Source organism: Oncorhynchus keta, chromosome 29 (assembly GCF_023373465.1).
Source record: "Oncorhynchus keta strain PuntledgeMale-10-30-2019 chromosome 29, Oket_V2, whole genome shotgun sequence".
In the NCBI taxonomy this organism is placed as follows: Eukaryota; Metazoa; Chordata; class Actinopteri; order Salmoniformes; family Salmonidae; genus Oncorhynchus; species Oncorhynchus keta.
Window position 1 is genome coordinate 11,570,920 of NC_068449.1, and position 20,439 is coordinate 11,591,358.

The 20,439-nt window shown below is 43.9% G+C and overlaps 2 protein-coding genes across 8 annotated transcripts in view; one reads left to right on the top strand and one right to left on the bottom strand.

Moving 5' to 3' along the window:
* The first annotated feature begins 900 nt into the window (after positions 1 to 900).
* On the top strand, positions 901 to 2,863 carry LOC118362307 (DNA-binding protein inhibitor ID-2-like). The gene is made up of 3 exons (XM_035742538.2): positions 901 to 1,365; positions 1,646 to 1,706; positions 2,288 to 2,863. The coding sequence occupies exons 1-2, from the start codon at positions 1,015 to 1,017 to the stop codon at positions 1,700 to 1,702; spliced, it is 408 nt and encodes a 135-aa protein (XP_035598431.1). The 5' UTR covers positions 901 to 1,014; the 3' UTR covers positions 1,703 to 1,706; positions 2,288 to 2,863.
* A 2,151-nt stretch (positions 2,864 to 5,014) lies between these two features.
* LOC118362308 (kinase D-interacting substrate of 220 kDa B-like) overlaps positions 5,015 to 20,439 on the bottom strand; it is a 126,360-nt gene continuing 110,935 nt past the window's right edge. For 4 of the 7 annotated variants that reach the window (XM_052485894.1, XM_052485898.1, XM_052485895.1 and 1 more), the window contains 4 exons: positions 10,082 to 10,219; positions 9,254 to 9,352; positions 7,550 to 7,783; positions 5,015 to 7,099 (listed from right to left, as the gene is read on the bottom strand). In XM_052485894.1, coding sequence (XP_052341854.1) covers positions 6,023 to 7,099; positions 7,550 to 7,783; positions 9,254 to 9,352; positions 10,082 to 10,219 — 1,548 coding nt within the window. In that variant the 3' untranslated portion in view covers positions 5,015 to 6,022. Of the gene's footprint in view, positions 7,100 to 7,549; positions 7,784 to 9,253; positions 9,353 to 10,081; positions 10,220 to 12,112; positions 12,143 to 20,439 lie in introns of all 7 variants that reach the window. The other 3 variants (XM_052485897.1, XM_052485896.1, XM_052485899.1) reach the window with 3 other exon arrangements.

Here is a 20,439-nt window from a genome sequence, read left to right on the forward strand (position 1 = left end):
ACAATAACGTGCAACATCATACACCTATATTATTTAAAATATTCCCTATTCTGCAGATTCAGAATCCATATTTCCCCACTGATCCAATTCGTGCACAAGCATGTCATATAGGCTAGGTCCGAAGTCCGGTTTAGCCAGCCGGTTTAATGACCCATTCAAAGTTCACATTTCTCTTATCACCAATTTATACATAGCCGATGTAGAGATAAATTATATCAGTCCAAATGTATTCATTCAACATCTGATGCCGTGCCCTGGAATGCAATTTTAATAGCCAATTCCTACAATCACAATTCCTAGTTTTTCCGAATCTTTAGAAATACAGTGTGTGTGTAGGCTACCCGTAATTTCAAACAAGATAATGATTAAATGAATCACCAGGATGTAGTGTTAGGTTGACAGTCAAGGACTGTGTGAGAGCGAGACCTCTCCTAATCTTGACTATAAAGCAAGATATTGTGACACTTATCAGCCCCTTTGATGCGTAATTGCGCAATTTACGCATGGATACAAATCATTCTAAGATTTCGTATTTAATATTCTTAAATTAATTCATTGAGAAAGGCTTGAGAAAAACAACATTAAAACCATCAGAGAAATGTACGCTCCAGCTTGACAAGCTCCTGGTTCCAAATTACAAATCATTAATTTTCTTGATCAGAAACAGGTAAGGGCTCAATTTTCCAAATTGCCCACCGGAGCTGAAGAGCGCTCTCACAGTGCCACCATCAACATGCGTTTTCACTGGCTGAGAAGACGGGAAAAGGGAGGGACCTGACTGTGAAGCATGCTCAAGCAATGGTTGGGCACGAGGGGAGTGATTGACGTAGCTAATCCATCCAATCAGCACCAATAAAACCCCTGCGTAGCAAACCCAGCCTGCTTGCTATATAAACCACAATGACAGCTTGTTAAACCAGTCCGTTTGCTCACCGACCGTCTGTGAAGGAATAGAAAGAATAATATAACAAATATCTCAACGAACGAACTGAACGTCTCACACGAAGTGTCAATATGAAAGCGATAAGCCCAGTAAGGTCTTTCCGGAAAAACAGCGCAAATCTGTCTGAACACAGTCTGGGAATCTCTCGGAGCAAGACTCCCGTGGATGATCCTTTAAGCCTGCTTTACAACATGAACGACTGCTACTCCAAGCTGAAGGAGCTGGTGCCCAGTATCCCTCAGAACAAGAACGTAAGCAAGATGGAAATCCTGCAGCATGTCATCGACTATATTCTGGACCTGCAGATCGCACTTGACTCCAATGTCGCAATAACGAGCCTCCATCACCCGCGACCAGGGCAAGCTACACCCAGGACTCCCCTAACAACTCTCAATACAGATATCAGCATCTTGTCATTACAGGTAAGGATGGGCCGGCCTACTATTGTCTGAAATATCCAAAGAATATAAACAAAGACGTAGGCTACATTTGGTTGGGTCGATTTTGCTAATGGTGTGAACGTATTTGAGTGCGTTTTCTATGCGTAATTATGGTATATTGTGAAATTACACCATTTGGTTACAAAAGGCATGTTTGCCATTATCAAGATTGAGAGGGTAGGACTTTTAATGTGTGCGCTCATTAATAATTCCACGTAGGCCTATTTGACTGCGGCAGTGCTAATGAAGGTTTGTTTTTCAGTCTCCGGAGTTCCCATCAGACCTGATAACGGATGACAGCAGGACTCTTCATCGTTAAAGCGGTAAATATGCTTTTTATCACCTGTCTACAATATTATGCCTGGGATTTGCTTGTCTATTAGCCTACTACAGCCTGTTGTGGCAGAATAGAAATAAAATGAACGCCAGTGTGTATGTCTGACAGTATAATCACGCTCATTGTTAATGGTTCAATATATAAACTAAATGCATTGCATACTGTTTAAAAAAATGAATAGGCAATAATTTGTTATAACGTCGTAATAGCACAGCTGCAGTGACGCTGTCTATAATGCAGAGCATCTGTAATATAAAATAAATGGTTCAGATTACTACTAGATGTCTGCACATAATTGGTGCAATCGGAGGCTAGGCGCCAGTTGAACTGCAATTACGATCTGATTCTCTCCCAGATTGTAGGCTGAAGTTGTGTGCGAAAGTGCCTTATGCTGCTTTAGTGTCTGTCTGTACTGTGTGTGTAGGCTACATCTGGAGCCCAGGGTTTGCTCAGTATTTGAGTGTTTGGTTAAATCTTAATACTGCGGCTTCCTCCCTGGCGCCAGTCTGTCCGGATCTCTGCCCTGTTTGCATTTTCTAAACATGCCTTTTTCTCAATCTTTTGCAGGCGTTTGGTTAAGACACAACACACACAGGACCTCGGAACCGGGCTTTTTCCCCTCTATTTTTGTCCTCAGGTTCTGGAATTTCTTTAATTGAATCAAGACTTTGCTTAACGGACAATCTATGTGATGTGTTTTCAGTTCGGACACTCATATTTAATTTAAGACTTTTTTTTTAGTCCTTTCTTGAAATGGAAGGCGCGCTATATTCCCGAAACTGGGAGAAAAACAAATGAGATTGTCACAAGGATTTCCCTTTATCCCCATTGAAGTCTTTTGTTGTTTTTTTGCGGAGTTGGCTCGTGAATAGAAGACACATTGGTTAGTTACTGTTTAAAATGTAGTCTGTCTTGTCAGAATTGTTACTCTTCTTGGCACATGAAGGACTGGACATTGTAAAAAATGAAATGAACAAGTGAAACCTTGTGAACTCGCTCGGAGGTTTATCTTGTATAGTTAAAGGAATTGCACATTTCTGCAAAAGTGTAATGCTGTACTTAATTATGCTGAAACTTTTTATAAAAGTAATAATGTAAATTGTACCTTTTTTATACAAAAAATAAACCAAATGCATTATTTGAGCATGTTTTCCTGCTGTAAGGAAGCTTGTAGCCTAGATGACAGACCGTGAGATATGCTGAAATTTGCAAAAGGTAGACTGACACTTTTATGTCTGGCTGAAAATGGTTCTGCAATGCCAGCTTGTCACGAGTTTCAATTCCAGCACGTTAACCGGCCCATTCAGTGGTAATGTCGATCTTTTATAACAGTTGTCAACTGAATTATGAGATTCTTCAGTCATTTCTTTGGGGCGCAATGGACAAACTATAGCATTCTTATTGACTACGTGAGTCTCTTACAGGCCACACACAGCAGGACTCTAGTTGACCTTTCTCATCTTGAAGGTGTTCAGGAATTGAGACCTAATTCTACCTCAACACGCACTGCAGGGGCATATTCCCAGGGTGTATCGGACATTGGGCCATTAATGCGATTATCTCACCTGAGAATAATTCTGCATTAATCTGCTCCTCGGGAAACTGCTAACCTCAACATTTAACAAAACAATAATTTTAAATGGCCTGCCAGTGTTGAATAGACCATTTTGTAGAAAAGAAACGCAGAGCCATTTCATAGATCTCCTGGGTGTTGTCTGTTTTTACAACGTGAAAATATTAGGCAATGACACATGTTTGTCTGACAGTGTACAGTTACAACTATACACTACAACTGGACCATATGCACCTAAAACCACAATCTCCCTCCAAATGGATTGGATTAACAGTTTACCATGCAAGCCTAAACTATTGCATGTGAAGCACTGTTCCATTTGTACAGGTAGAAAACTCAGGTTCACAATTTTCCCACAAGTCTCATTGGCAAGCTCAAGTTCCTTAATTAACAGTACACTCGTAATTGAGCCTATACGTGTGCCCAACATACAAAGGGCATATAATAGGTTAAAATATAATTGCATATGTATATTGTGGCATAAACTAACTTGGCCTTCAAATCATCTTTTCCCTCACAAGTGAAAGTTCAAACCATGGCTAATGAGTTTTTATGGGCAGTCCGCCACCTACTGGTGAAGAAAATACCGCGCTGACACCAGCTAATGCAATTGCGTCTTAACCCATTCTGTACTGACCAAAAATATAGACTCAACATGGAACAATTTCAAATAAAGTTTCTATAAAGAAATAGGTCAATTTAAATAAATTCACTAGGCCCTTAATCTATGGATGTCACATGGGGAATGCAGAAATGCATCTGGTCAGATCCCCCCCCCCCAAAAAAAAAGTAGGGCCATGGATCAGAAAACCAGTCAGTATCTGGTGTGACCCTTTTCCTCATGACATTTCCTTCACATATAGTTGATCAGTCTGTGATCTGTGGAATGTTGGCTCTTCAATGGCTCTGAAGTGGCTGGATATTGCCAGGAACTCTTAACACGCCGTCGTACACGTCAATCCAGAGCATCCCAAACATGGTCAGTGGTTGGCATGTCTGAGTTTGCAGGCCAAGAACTGGGACATTTTCAGCTTCCAGGAATTGTGTACTGATCCTTGCATCATCCTCCTGAAACATGGAAGTGATAGCGGCGGATGAATGGTACAACGGACCTCAGGATCTCATCACGGTATCTCTGTGCATTGAAATTGCATTCAATAAAATGTAATTGTGTTCGTTGGCCCATACCCTAACCCCACCATTGGGCATTCTGTTCACAACATTGACATCAGCAAACAACTCGCCCACACGCCATACATGTGGCCTGCGCGGATGTACATCCGTGGCGTTGTGTGACAGAACTACACATTTGAGTGACCTTTTGTCTCCAACACAAGGTGCACCTGTGTAATGATCATGTTTTTTTTAATCATCTTCTTTATATGCAGTTGTCAGGTGGATGGATTATCTTGGCAAATTAGAAATTATAATAGGGATGTAAACAAATTTGTGCACAACATTTGAGAGAAATAAGCTTTTTGTCAGTATGGTAAATTTCTGGGATCTTTTATTTGAGCTCATGAAACATCGGACCAACACTTTACATGTTGCTGCATTTATATATTTGTTCAGTGTGTATGGGAGCCAGGGATATTAATTAAATTAAATTATTAAATTAATAAAGGGGTCAACTTTTGAGCTCATAGGAAAAGTATAATTCAAGGGACGGAAGCATGTTTTGAATTGTTATACTTTATGCAGGAAGTAAAACATGTTTCAGGCAAAGCTTCAGAGAATGTTTATTATTTCACAAATACATGGCTTCACAATGCACTCTGAAAAAGGTTCAGAACCTCGGATGGACATCCGTAGTGCATGGGAAACTCAGGTTTACCACATCACTGTTCACACTATATTTTTTTAAATTATAGCACAAAATATCAGTATATTCTTGGGCAAATAGACCTTTCAGTCGGAACGCCAATCTACAGCCACGCTACATAAATTACCTGATAACTAGAAATTAGGAAAACTTATTTTGTTTTCAAGCACATAAAGCCAACTCAGATTTCAGTAACCAATCACAAAGTACAGAACACATTGCACCAATACACACCACTGTACTGTAATGTCACCACCACAACACAACATTCATACACACAACTCCATAATTCACTACCATTATCCAACAATTCACTACCATTATTTAACAATTCACTACCATTATCCAACAATTCACTACCATTATTTAACTATTCACTACCATTATTTAACAATTCACTACCATTATTTAACAATTCACTACCATTATTTAACAATTCACTACCATTATTTAACTATTCACTACCATTATTTAACAATTCACTACCATTATTTAACAATTCACTACCATTATTTAGTAACAGCTAAAGTGAACATGACAGCACACTTATTGAATTAGAGGGCCATTTCAATTTGACGTATATTCCATTTTAGTCTGATGTCATCGTCATTAACTTTCAAATGATTTCACAAAATCTATTCAGGACATTGAATTTCTTCAACCCAAATTATTTAATATTTCTAAGGTTGGAAAAAAATGTGATTCTCTCCATGTAAATTGATGTTTACTGATCCGCATATCAACTTCTTTTCTCAAATATTTTTTAAACGAAGTCACAGATTAATAGGCCTGTTTTGAGTGCCATCCATATCAATGTAACACAGGATTGGTAAAAGGCATTTATTTTTGTAGCACATCACAACATCAAACATCTATGGTACCTCCTCCAAAAAGGCCCGGCCCCCTCTCACAGGACACTCTCTCTCTCGTCCTCCAAGACAATAGTGTCAGGGGCCCCTGTGCAGCCTTTGAGGGTCTCGCCGGTGCCCAGCGGCCTCTTATGGATGATCCCACACAGGTTCTGGTTGTGGACGGGCCTCGTGGTGGAGGTAGAGCCGGTGCTGGAGCCTGGGGTGATGAGGACTGGGGTGGAGCTCTCTGTGTCTTGGTTGTCTTGGCTAGTGTTGGTGGTGGCAGCGTTGTTGCTGCTATTTCTGTTGTTGTTGAGCGTGGTGGTGCTGGGAGTGCGGTTGAGGTTGCTCACGGAGGAGCTGGAGCGGAACCAGGTTTCGTCGGGACTGGAGGCCATTGGGCTGCCCTCGGACGGGGCCTCAGAGCAGATGGACATGCGGGTGATAGTGGAATCCTGAAGGCCGCTCAGACTGCTGGGCAGCAGGCCCCTCTTCTTCACCAGACCCTCCAGTTCCAATTTATTAACCCCTTCCTCTTCTGCTTCCACTAACACTTCCTCCAGGGAGTGGTCTGAGGAGCTCTCGCCAGACCTCACACCCGAGTCGGACGAGTCCTTCTTGTTTAGGGCGATGTTGCTGGGCGCTTGGGCACCCCCTTTGTTGAGCAGAGGGGTGTTTTCTGATTCCTCCGGCCCGGACCCCTCCTCCTCGTTGCTGGGAACCTTGTGGTAGCGAGGCCCTGGTCCCTTTACCTTGGAACTGCCTGCTTTAGAGGCGTCAAGCTTCTCATCCTCTTCGCTGATGGGGTCCAGGGGCACATCAGTGTCAACCACGTCCGTGGCTTTAGCACCTCTCTTGGTAGGGAAAGAGGGCTTACGGCCATCCTTCTCGGACCCGTCTTTGGCATTCTCCTCTGGGTTTCTGGCATCTCGGTATTGGAGGAACTGGCCCAGGTGGGGCTGGACAGACTTCTCTCCCCCGCCTCCGGCCACGTCTAGCTGGGTCATCTGGGCGATGTACTCACGGTAGGCATCGCGGTACTCTGCCTGCTGCTTGTCTGTAAGCTTGCAGATGTCGTTGGATGACTCCTGGAAGTTGAGGCTGGACATACTCGGGGTATGGTGGGTGGCCGTCTGGGGGAGGGGAGAAGAAAAGGGGAACAGGGGGTATAAAGTGTTTTGTTATGGTTGAGGGGGGAACGAGCTCATCATGGGCGTTACTGGTATGGGCGAAAGGGTGAGAAAAAGCACAAACTCATGAAGTTTGGGGTTACGGCGCTGCCGTTGAACTTACAATGCTTTACTGGAGAGCAGAGAGAGCAAAAATAACATATTTTCTAAGACCCTGCCTTTTGGTGGTGGTGTCCCCCCCCCGCCACCTCAACTTCCTCAACCAATGACTGCTTGAGTAAATGTAGATGTGTGACTGCTTAGATGTGTGCTTTAAGGGTGTTTGGATGGCTTGGTAAGTGTCTGTGAATGTGTTTATCTGTGTTATGAGCAAAAAACAGTGCCAAAGTCTATGTATGTGTGCTGTGTGTGCATATGGACGCGCTGAGTGTGTGTGTGTGTTGAACTCCTCACCATGGGCCAGTGCTGTGTAGTCTCTCTGTGTGTCTGGGTGGGTTCCTCCAGGCTCAAGCCCATGTTACTGAGCTCCTCGAAGCTGAGGTTCAAGATGTAGTCACCCACCTCATGGGGAGCTCCCTGGCCCTGGTGCCTGGCCGTCTCCATGTTGACCACGCTGCTGCCCTGCTCGCTGGCTGCACGTGACTCATCCTGCAGGGCCTGGCCCTCCACATTACGCTGTTCCATCACCTGGGAGACAGAGGGAAGAAGAGAGATGACTTAGACAGGCAAATATACTACCAGTTCAAGAGTAAACCTGTCACCACAATACAAGGTAGAGAATCAACATAGGAAATAACCACGAGCTACAGAGCCAATATACAGTATCACCAATAGCTATGAAACTCAACATACAACCACTAACTCTACAGAGCCAATATACAGTATAACCACTATCTATGAAACTCAACATACAACCACTAACTCTACAGAGCCAATATACAGTATAACCACTATCTATGAAACTCAACATACAACCACTAACTCTACAGAGCCAATATACAGTATAACCACTATCTATGAAACTCAACATACAACCACTAACTCTACAGAGCCAATATACAACCAACAGAAATAGACTCAAAACTGCATCTATAATATACCTGATAACCATCAGATACTGTATGAAGTACATCACCATCATCTTAATAGGTTACAAACACAAAGTCAGTACTAGTATTTTAGTTCAATACAGAAGGCACCACGGATGGTGATGTCAATATACCTGAGGGCCATCAGATACTGGTCCGGTGTCCACGCCAGATGGCTTGGGATGTGCAGGAGGATCTTAATGTGTTACAAAGGACAAAGTCAGTACTAGTATTTTAGTTGGGATGTGCTTCGAAGGCACCAGGAGCTGGGATGTGCAGGAGGAGCTTGGGATGTGCTTCTAGGAGGGCTTGGAGGGGTAGGAGGAGGTCCGGATGTCCACGTCGAGGAGGGCTTGGGATGTGCTTTGAGGAGGAGCTTGGGATGTGCTTCGAGGAAGAGCTTGGGATGTGCTTCGAGGAGGAGCTTGGGATGTGCTTCGAGGAAGAGCTTGGGATGTGCTTCGAGGAGCTTGGGATGTGCTTCGAGGAGGAGCTTGGGATGTGCTTTGAGGAGGAGCTTGGGATGTGCTTCGAGGAGGAGCTTGGGATGTGCTTCGAGGAGGAGCTTGGGATGTGCTTCGAGGAGGAGCTTGGGATGTGCTTCGAGGAGGAGCTTGGGATGTGCTTCGAGGAGGAGAACATGCTAGTTTTTGTAAAGCCGCGCAACTGGTTTTCAGAATCAGACCCCTGGACTGCGTGGAGACTGGCTGACTGTAGCTCCCACTGACAATAACCTTCCTCCAGATCTCAGGCTGGACGGCCATGTTCTGGCAACACAACGTTAGTTAGTGGAAGGAGGCTCAAACGGACATCTGATCAACGCGAGCTACATGTGTTCCTGATTCCAGCCCCTCGAGCGAGCAAAGCATACTGCAGACTTTCTCTTAATACGGATGATAAAATCCTCCAATGTTACCAGAAAAGGCTCAAGACGCCCCAATTTTAAGAAGACAAAGAAACAACACAACTCCGGTGAATGAAAATCAGGATGCTGATATTAAAGTACACATTAAATCAATAAAATAAGGATGTAAAGTATTTAAGAGCGGAGGTGGAGGTTTTGTCTTACCATCCCTCTGAAGAGCTGCCAGTCCCCAAAGTTCATGTTCATCTCATTCTTCAGCTCTTCCAGGTTGCACTGAGACAGCACCCGGCCATTCACATTGGCCTAACACAGAGAGAGGCAGAGACAAGTTCACTACTAACCAAATACAGGCACATAGGGCCGGTTTGGACATAGATAAAGCTAAATCCTGGAGTAGAAAGCACTTTCAATGGAGATTCTCAATCAAGATAGCTTTTTAGTCCAGGACTATGCTGCTCGGCTTAATCTGTGTCCTGGAAACAGCCCCATACTGTATAAATTAGGGCATAAGTATAAATAGGAATAAGTTGATTGAAGTAGGGCCATATGTTGAATAAAGAAAAGTAGAGGCATATGGAACTCTTTCAGATGGCAAGAAACCCCTCTAAGAGAGGTTAAAGAAACGTATGCATTTTCAACAGGAGTCCTGTTCTCAAAAGGCGAGCTTGTATTACATATATTTATATACTTCCGGTTCTGTACCTCACCAAACAAGGAGGACTTTTCACATGAAGGACACAAGAAGCGTTGTTAGCTGGGTAGACTGACTGTGGTCTAGAAGCCTTCATGACATACTGTCTATAGATAATTTATAAATGGACTAGAAGCTGCTCAATGCAGACAGAGACATTAGCTGTTTTGCTGAGCCATATAAAGTTGATCAAGATATTAATAGACAAAAATAAACCTTGTGTGCAAATGGATACAATTTAGAATCTTTTGTATAAACTTTATTGACTAAGGTGTTGTATAAACAGGAGCAATATGTATGTGTGTGTGATGGTGTGTGACGGTGTGTGTAGTAGGCCTGACCTTCTTGATAGTGGCGGTATACTGGCCCAGCATGCTAGAGTCCATGCCGGCGATCTGTTTGACGCGCTCACACACTGCGTCCGTGTTCAGAGAGCTGAGGAGTACCACAGGGGTTCCCGGTACCCCAGAGGCAGAATCCTGTCACACACACACACACATAAGTCCACACAGAATCACCCATTGATGTTGTAGCATAGCAGGGCTCACTCACCACCACTGCAAAGTCATACGGTTAGCGCAAACTGTTAGCACATCGCTTCAACAACCACAGAACAACGTTTCAACAACCACAGCTAGCTTAACATTAATGGTGGTTAACACTGGAGTAGCTATTCACTGCAACCAGAAACACTATTCCCTTATTCACAGCATAGCACAAAGACAAAACACTCCAAACCAAATGCATTACTCTTTGTCAGTGCAAGCACCTGTGAGGTAACAATACTAGAGCATGGTAACGAGCGGCACCAGCTGTGCAGTATGGTCTCTGTTGGGCGTCTGCATGTTAATCTGAACACACTGTTGTTGGTAGTGCATTATTCACTGTACACAGACGAGCCGTGTGTGTGTCTCTTCCACTGCTCTCCTCCTTGAGGCTAGAAGAGTGGTCAATACCCTCGACCCCTAATGCTCTCTAACCTCCCAGCTAACCTAATATGCCACCCACTAACAGAGAAACAAATCTCTCTCTCTCTCTCTCTCTCTCTCTCTCTCTCTCTCTCTCTCTCTCTCTCTCTCTCTCTCTCTCTCTCTCTCTCTCTCTCTCTCTCTCTCTCTCTCTCTCTCTCTCTCTCTCTCTCTCTCTCTCTCTCTCTCTCTCTCTCTCTCTCTCTCTCTCTCTCTCTCTCTCTCTCTCTCTCTCTCTCTCTCTCTCTCTCTCTCTCTCTCTCTCTCTCTCTCTCTCTCTCTCTCTCTCTCTCAACAAAACAACAGCTTTGTTGATTTGGGCGGGAAGGCGCAGAGGCTTAGAAGACGTCTGTGCTTGCTCTTTTGCTGCGAGAGCTTGCTTGAGAAAATAAGCTGTACACGTCTTAACAGAGCCTAGCAGAACAGGGGGGGGGGGTGTAACTGTCATCGCTCTGTGAAAGGAGGCAGAGGGTGACGCTGACTTGGGGAGGTTAGCTACTGTACACAGACAGTCCTGGAGAGTGCAGCGTACTGCGGTGTCAGCTGCACTAATAGGCCAGTGTGTGTGTGTGTGTGTGTGTGTGTGTGTGTGTGTGTGTGTGTGTGTGTGTGTGGCTTTAGCAGGTAACACACTATCTGCATGTCTTTCCCTGATGCGTTATATAGAGGCATCCATATTAGCATCCGTTAAAAGCACCAGAGAGAGCAATTATCCGGTAGACTGTAGAGCTCCTCAATAATGACAGCCCAAATGATTTCTGTTTCTTAAGTATTTCTGGCTGGCATTTTAAATCATGCTTCTTAATTGGGTCTTGCAAATTTGGCAAGTAAAACTTTCTGGTGGGTTTTGTTGAATTCATTTAGAAGTAGAATTCATAATACATGCGTTGGATGACCTAGAAGAGACATTCTAGAACTATTGTACATTCAACTAGAACTATTTTCAACTACATTATCGATAAACTGGTGGTTAGAGCACTGAATGCTGATTGGCTAACTGCCGTTATAAATCGAACTGTATACCACGGGTATGACAAAACATTTATTTGTACTGCTCTAATTACATTGCTAACCAGTTTATAATAGCAAAAAGCATCTCTGGACTTTGTGGTATATGGCCAATATACCACAGCAAAGGGCTGTTTCCAGGCACTCCGCGTTGCGTCGTGCATAAAGAGCAGCCTTTAGACATGGTATATTGGCCATATACCACACCCCCTCGGCCCTTATTCCATAAATATATCATATGTAGAGGTGGGCTATATGGAAGGAAGTGAGGTAGAAAGGAAGTGAGGTAGAAAGGAAGTGAGGTGGAAAGGAAGTGAGGTGGAAAGGAAGTGAGGTGGAAAGGTAGTGAAGTGGTTAAAAAGTTAGAGATGGTGAAGTCCAAAGAGATGAGTGTACCTGCTTCGGTCTGAAAGGCTGAGACAACTGCTTCGGGGGGAGAAAAAGAGGCAGACAGACAGAGAGGCAGAGAGCCAGAGGCAGACAGGCAGAGAGGTAGAGATTGATAGAGGTAGAGACAGACAGACAGATAGGAGCACGACATTAGGCCACATGCCGAAGTCATCATAGAACACAAGAGAACAGTAGACACATTCACGTCAGACTAGACAATAAAACATTTATCTTGAAACACAGCAGGCAAAGACACTTTTACAGCATCCCATCTAGCAAATACTGAAACTGAGAAGCCATTTAGTTCAGAATTATTACAGGAGGAAATGAAATATATTTCTTATAGAGCGCTTTAAGAAGATAATCTTTGCAGAGAGGATGAGCAGCACAGAGCATGATGTTTGTTGAGAGAGAGAAGCGTAAGGAGAGAAAGAGAGATATCCCCCACACAGAAAAGCAGAAGTTTCCACTTTGAGGAAGCCTTAAAAACTGGTCCTCCACCCAGACTAAGTGTGACTGTGTGTTACACTGTGCCAGTGCGAGTGTGATTACGTATACACGTGTGTTTGTATAGGCACACAAGTGTGTGTGTGTGTGTGTGTGTGTGTGACAAGAGACCCCTGTGTGAGATAAGGCTGTAATTCCAACAGTGTGGGGCATGGGCAGAGCAGAGGGATGAGGAAACAGAGAGGAAACAGAGGGCTGAGATATTGGCCCTTTATTGGCCCTTTTATAATGTGCATCTCCATAACTGATTACCACATAATTTCATCATCAGTGTTTCCCCTATGACTGATTACCACGTAATTTCATCATCAGTGTTTCCCCTATGACTGATTACCACGTAATTACATTATCAGTGTTTCCCCTATGACTGATTACCACGTAATTTCATCATCAGTGTTTCCCCTATGACTGATTACCACGTAATTTCATCATCAGTGTTTCCCCTATGACTGATTACCACGTAATTACATTATCAGTGTTTCCCCTATGACTGATTACCACGTAATTACATTATCAGTGTTTCCCCTATGACTGATTACCACGTAATTACATGATCAGTGTTTCCCCTATGACTGATTACCACGTAATTACATTATCAGTGTTTCCCCTATGACTGATTACCACGTAATTTCATCATCAGTGTTTCCCCTATGACTGATTACCACGTAATTTCATCATCAGTGTTTCCCCTATGACTGATTACCACGTAATTTCATCATCAGTGTTTCCCCTATGACTGATTACCACGTAATTACATTATCAGTGTTTCCCCTATGACTGATTACCACGTAATTACATTATCAGTGTTTCCCCTATGACTGATTACCACGTAATTACATGATCAGTGTTTCCCCTATGACTGATTACCACGTAATTACATTATCAGTGTATCTCCATGACTGATTACCACGTAATTACATCATCAGTGTTTCCCCTATGACTGATTACCACGTAATTACATCATCAGTGTTTCCCCTATGACTGATTACCACGTAATTACATCATCAGTGTTTCCCCTATGACTGATTACCACGTAATTACATCATCAGTGTATCTCCATGACTGATTACCACGTAATTACATCATCAGTGTTTCCCCTATGACTGATTACCACGTAATTACATTATCAGTGTTTCCCCTATGACTGATTACCACGTAATTACATTATCAGTGTTTCCCCTATGACTGATTACCACGTAATTACATTATCAGTGTTTCCCCTATGACTGATTACCACGTAATTACATTATCAGTGTTTCCCCTATGACTGATTACCACGTAATTACATTATCAGTGTTTCCCCTATGACTGATTACCACGTAATTACATTATCAGTGTTTCCCCTATGACTGATTACCACGTAATTACATTATCAGTGTATCTCCATGACTGATTACCACGTAATTACATTATCAGTGTATCCCCTATGACTGATTACCACGAATTACATTATCAGTGTTTCCCCCATGACTGATTACCACGTAATTACATCATCAGTGTTTCCCCTATGACTGATTACCACGTAATTACATCATCAGTGTATCTCCTATGACTGATTACCACGTAATTACATCATCAGTGTATCTCCATGACTGATTACCACATAATTACATCATCAGTGTATCTCCATGACTGATTACCACATAATTACATCATCAGTGTTTCCCCTATGACTGATTACCACGTAATTACATCATCAGTGTTTCCCCTATGACTGATTACCACGTAATTACATCATCAGTGTTTCCCCTATGACTGATTACCACGTAATTACATTATCAGTGTTTCCCCTATGACTGATTACCACGTAATTACATTATCAGTGTTTCCATGACTGATTACCACGTAATTACATCAGTGTTTCCCCTATGACTGATTACCACGTAATTACATCATCAGTGTATCTCCATGACTGATTACCACATAATTACATCATCAGTGTATCTCCTATGACTGATTACCACGTAATTACATCATCAGTGTATCTCCATGACTGATTACCACATAATTACATCATCAGTGTATCTCCATGACTGATTACCACATAATTACATCATCAGTGTATCTCCATGACTGATTACCACATAATTACATCATCAGTGTATCTCCATGACTGATTACCACGTAATTACATCATCAGTGTTTCCCCTATGACTGATTACCACGTAATTACATCATCAGTGTTTCCCCTATGACTGATTACCACGTAATTACATCATCAGTGTTTCCCCTATGACTGATTACCACGTAATTACATCATCAGTGTATCTCCATGACTGATTACCACATAATTACATCATCAGTGTATCTCCATGACTGATTACCACGTAATTACATTATCAGTGTTTCCCCTATGACTGATTACCATCATTATCAGTGTTTCCCCTATGACTGATTACCACGTAATTACATTATCAGTGTATCTCCATGACTGATTACCACGTAATTACATTATCAGTGTTTCCCCTATGACTGATTACCACGCAATTACATCATCAGTATTTCCCCTATGACTGATTACCATGTAATTACATCATCAGTATCTCCATGACTGATTACCATGTAATTACATCATCAGTGTTTCCCCTATGACTGATTACCATGTAATTACATTATCTGTGTATCTCCATGACTGATTACCATGTAATTACATTCTGTGTATCTCCATGACTGATTACCATGCAATTACATCAGTGTTTCCCCTATGACTGATTACCACGTAATTACATTATCTGTGTATCTCCATGACTGATTACCATGTAATTACATTATCTGTGTATCTCCATGACTGATTACCACGTAATTACATCATCAGTGTTTCCCCTATGACTGATTACCACGTAATTACATCATCAGTGTTTCCCCTATGACTGATTACCACGTAATTACATCATCAGTGTTTCCCCTATGACTGATTACCACGTAATTACATTATCAGTGTTTCCCCTATGACTGATTACCACGTAATTACATCATCAGTGTTTCCCCTATGACTGATTACCACGTAATTACATCAGTGTTTCCCCTATGACTGATTACCACGTAATTACATCATCCGTGTATCTCCATGACTGATTACCACGTAATTACATTATCAGTGTTTCCCCTATGACTGATTACCACGCAATTACATCATCAGTATTTCCCCTATGACTGATTACCATGTAATTACATCATCCGTGTATCTCCATGACTGATTACCATGTAATTACATTATCTGTGTATCTCCATGACTGATTACCATGTAATTACATTCTGTGTATCAAAGAACGGTTCCGGGTTGGAGCGAGCTGATTACCTTTTTCATTACATTTCATTATAGTACAACGGTTGATTTGTCTAATCTTAGCAATTCTTCTTAGCTAGCTACATAGCCGTCCTTGTATCAGAGATAATTGCATAATTATCGTATTTCGTCGCCCTAACGTAGCCTTCACTGCTATTCGCCCAGCTAGCAAACGCTAGCTAACGCACACAGATTAGCATCACTGTAGTGCTATTCACTCAACTGAACGACTTGATTAGTCTAGTGTTAGCTTACATAGCTGTCTTTGTTTCCAAGATAATTGTGTAGTTTAGTGTGTGTAGCCTTGGAGTGATTATCTTAATTCACTGAGGTTCGTAGCCAGCTATTTGTCGTCCTTAACGTAGGAGACTCTGCTAACTAGCCAACAGCTAACTGCTAACAGCTTCTACTGTTTTGAATTCAACAACCCGGTCAGGTAGTTTCACATTTTCATTTCATTTACAGTACAACGGTTTGATTTGTTTGATCAGCTAGCTACATACATAGCCGTCTTTGTTTCAAAGATAATTGTGTAGTCTAGAGCGATTTCCTAGGTTAGCTAGCCAGCTATTGTCGTTCTTTTACGCATGCGTAACGTAAACAACACTGCTAGCTAGCCAGCTGGCCCCGAATAGTAGCACTGTAGAAACTATTACACTCAACGGAACGACTTGATTAGTGTAGTGTCAACAACGCAGCTACTGCCAGCTAGCCTACTTTAGCAGTACTGTATCATTTTAATCATTTTAGTCAATAAGATTCTTGCCACGTAAGCTTAACTTTCTGAACATTCGAGACGTGTAGTCCACTTGTCATTCCAATCTCCTTGCATTAGCGTAGCCTTTTCTGTAGCCTGTCAACTATGTGTCTGTCTATCCCTGTTCTCTCCTCTCTGCACAGACCATACAAACGCTCCACACCGCGTGGCCGCGACCACCCTAATCTGGTGGTCCCAGCGCGGCTCGACCCACGTGGAGTTCCAGGTCTCCGGTAGCCTCTGGAACTGCCGATCTGCGGCCAACAAGGCAGAGTTCATCTCAGCCTATGCCTCCCTCCAGTCCCTTGACTTCTTGGCACTGACGGAAACATGGATCACCACAGATAACACTGCTACTCCTACTGCTCTCTCTCGTCCGCCCACGTGTTCTCGCACACCCGAGAGCTTCTGGTCAGCGGGGTGGTGGCACCGGGATCCTCATCTCTCCCAAGTGGTCTTTCTCTCTTTCTCCCTTACCCATCTGTCTATCGCCTCCTTTGAATTCCATGCTGTCACAGTTACCAGCCCTTTCAAGCTTAACATCCTTATCATTTATCGCCCTCCAGGTTCCCTCGGAGAGTTCATCAATGAGCTTGATGCCTTGATAAGCTCCTTTCCTGAGGACGGCTCACCTCTCACAGTTCTGGGCGACTTTAACCTCCCCACGTCTACCTTTGACTCATTCCTCTCTGCCTCCTTCTTTCCACTCCTCTCCTCTTTTGACCTCACCCTCTCACCTTCCCCCTACTCACAAGGCAGGCAATACGCTTGACCTCATCTTTACTAGATGCTGTTCTTCCACTAACCTCACTGCAACTCCCCTCCAAGTCTCCGACCACTACCTTGTATCCTTTTCCCTCTCGCTCTCATCCAACACTTCCCACACTGCCCCTACTCGGATGGTATCGCGTCGTCCCAACCTTCGCTCTCTCTCCCCCGCTACTCTCTCCTCTTCCATCCTATCATCTCTTCCCTCTGCTCAAACTTTCTCCAACCTATCTCCTGATTCTGCCTCCTCAACCCTCCTCTCCTCCCTTACTGCATCCTTTGACTCTCTATGTCCCCTATCCTCCAGGCCGGCTCGGTCCTCCCCTCCCGCTCCGTGGCTCGATCATAGCTCACAGAACAGGGCTCCGGGCAGCCGAGCGGAAATGGAGGAAAACTTACCTGGCATCCTTTCACTCCCTCCTCTCTACATTTTCCTCCTCTGTCTCTGCTGCTAAAGCCACTTTCTACCATTCTAAATTCCAAGCATCTGCCTCTAACCCTAGGAAGCTCTTTGCCACCTTCTCCTCCCTCCTGAATCCTCCCCCTCCTCCTCTCTGCAGATGACTTCGTCAACCATTTTGAAAAGAAGGTCGACATCCGATCCTCGTTGCTAAGTCAAACGACACCGCTGGTTCTGCTCACACTGCCCTACCCTATGCTCTGACCTCTTTCTCCCCTCTCTCCCAGATGAAATCTCGCGTCTTGTGATGACAACCTGCCCGCTTGACCCTATCCCCTCCTCTCTTCTCCAGACCATTTCCGGAGACCTTCTCCCTTACCTCACCTCGCTCATCAACTCATCCCTGACCGCTGGCTACGTCCCTCCCGTCTTCAAGAGAGAGTTGCACCCCTTCTGAAAAAACCTACCCCTCCGATGTCAACAACTACAGACCAGTATCCCTTCTCTCTTTTCTCTCCAAAACTCTTGAGCGTGCCGTCCTTGGCCAGCTCTACCGCTATCTCTCTCAGAACGACCTTCTTGATCCAAATCAGTCAGGTTTCAAGACTAGTCATTCAACTGAGACTGCTCTTCTCTGTATCACGGAGGCGCTCCACTGCTAAAGCTAACTCTCTCTCCTCTGCTCTCATCCTTCTAGACCTATCGGCTGCCTTCGATACTGTGAACCATCAGATCCTCCTCTCCACCCTCTCCGAGTTGGGAATCTCCGGCGCGGCCCACGCTCGTCCTACCTGACAGGTCGCTCCTACCAGGTGGCGTGGCAGAATCTGTCTCCTCACCACGCGCTCTCACCACTGGTGTCCCCAGGGCTCTGTTCTAGGCCCTCTCTTATTCTCGCTATGACTTGGCTCTGTCATAACCTCACATGGTCTCTCCTATCATTGCTATGCAGACGACACACAATTAATCTTCTCCTTTCCCCCTTCTGATGACCAGGTGGCGAATCGCATCTCTGCATGTCTGGCAGACATATCAGTGTGGATGACGGATCACCACCTCAAGCTGAACCTCAGCAAGACGGAGCTCCTCTTCCTCCCGGGGAAGGACTGCCCGTTCCATGATCTCGCCATCACGGTTGACAACTCCATTGTGTCCTCCTCCCAGAGCGCTAAGAACCTGGCGTGATCCTGGACAACACCCTGTTCTCAACTAACATCAAGGCGGTGTCCCGTTCCTGTAGGTTCATGCTCTACAACATCCGCATGACCCTGCCTCACACAGGAAGCGGCGCAGGTCCTAATCCAGGCACTTGTCATCTCCCGTCTTGATTACTGCAACTCGCTGTTGGCTGGGCTCCCTGCCTGTGCCATTAAACCCCTACAACTCATCCAGAACGCCGCAGCCCGTCTGGTGTTCAACCTTCCCAAGTTCTCTCACGTCACCCCGCTCCTCCGCTCTCTCCACTGGCTTCCAGTTGACTGATTACAAGACCATGGTGCTTGCCTAAGCTGTGAGGGGAACGGCACCTCAGTACCTCCAGGCTCTGATCAGGCCCTACACCCAAACAAGGGCACTGCGTTCATCCACCTCTGGCCTGCTCGCCTCCCTACCACTGAGGAAGTACAGTTCCCGCTCAGCCCAGTCAAAACTGTTCGCTGCTCTGGCCCCCAATGGTGGAACAAACTCCCTCACGACGCCAGGACAGCGGAGTCAATCACCACCTTCCGGAGACACCTGAAACCCCACCTCTTCATGGAATACCTAGGATAGGGTAAGTAAGGGTAAGTAATCCTTCTCTCCCCCAAAAAAAAAAGATTTAGATGCAAGTGGCTGTTCCACTGGATGTCATAAGGTGTATGCACCAATTTGTAAGTCGCTCTGGATAAGAGCGTCTGCTAAATGACTTAAATGTAAATGTAAATGTGTATCTCCATGACTGATTACCATGCAATTACATTCTGTGTATCTCCATGACTGATTACCATGCAATTACATCAGTGTTTCCCCTATGACTGATTACCACGTAATTACATTATCTGTGTATCTCCATGACTGATTACCATGTAATTACATTATCTGTGTATCTCCATGACTGATTACCACGTAATTACATCATCAGTGTTTCCCCTATGACTGATTACCACGTAATTACATCAGTGTTTCCCCTATGACTGATTACCATAATTACATCATCAGTGTTTCCCCTATGACTGATTACCACGTAATTACATCATCAGTGTTTCCCCTATGACTGATTACCACGTAATTACATCATCAGTGTTTCCCCTATGACTGATTACCACGTAATTACATTATCAGTGTTTCCCCTATGACTGATTACCACGTAATTACATCATCAGTGTTTCCCCTATGACTGATTACCACGTAATTACATCATCAGTGTTTCCCCTATGACTGATTACCACGTAATTACATCATGTTTCCCCTATGACTGATTACCACGTAATTACATCAGTGTTTCCCCTATGACTGATTACATAATTACATCATCCGTGTATCTCCATGACTGATTACCATGTAATTACATCATCCGTGTATCTCCATGACTGATTACCATGTAATTACATCAGTGTTTCCCCTATGACTGATTACCA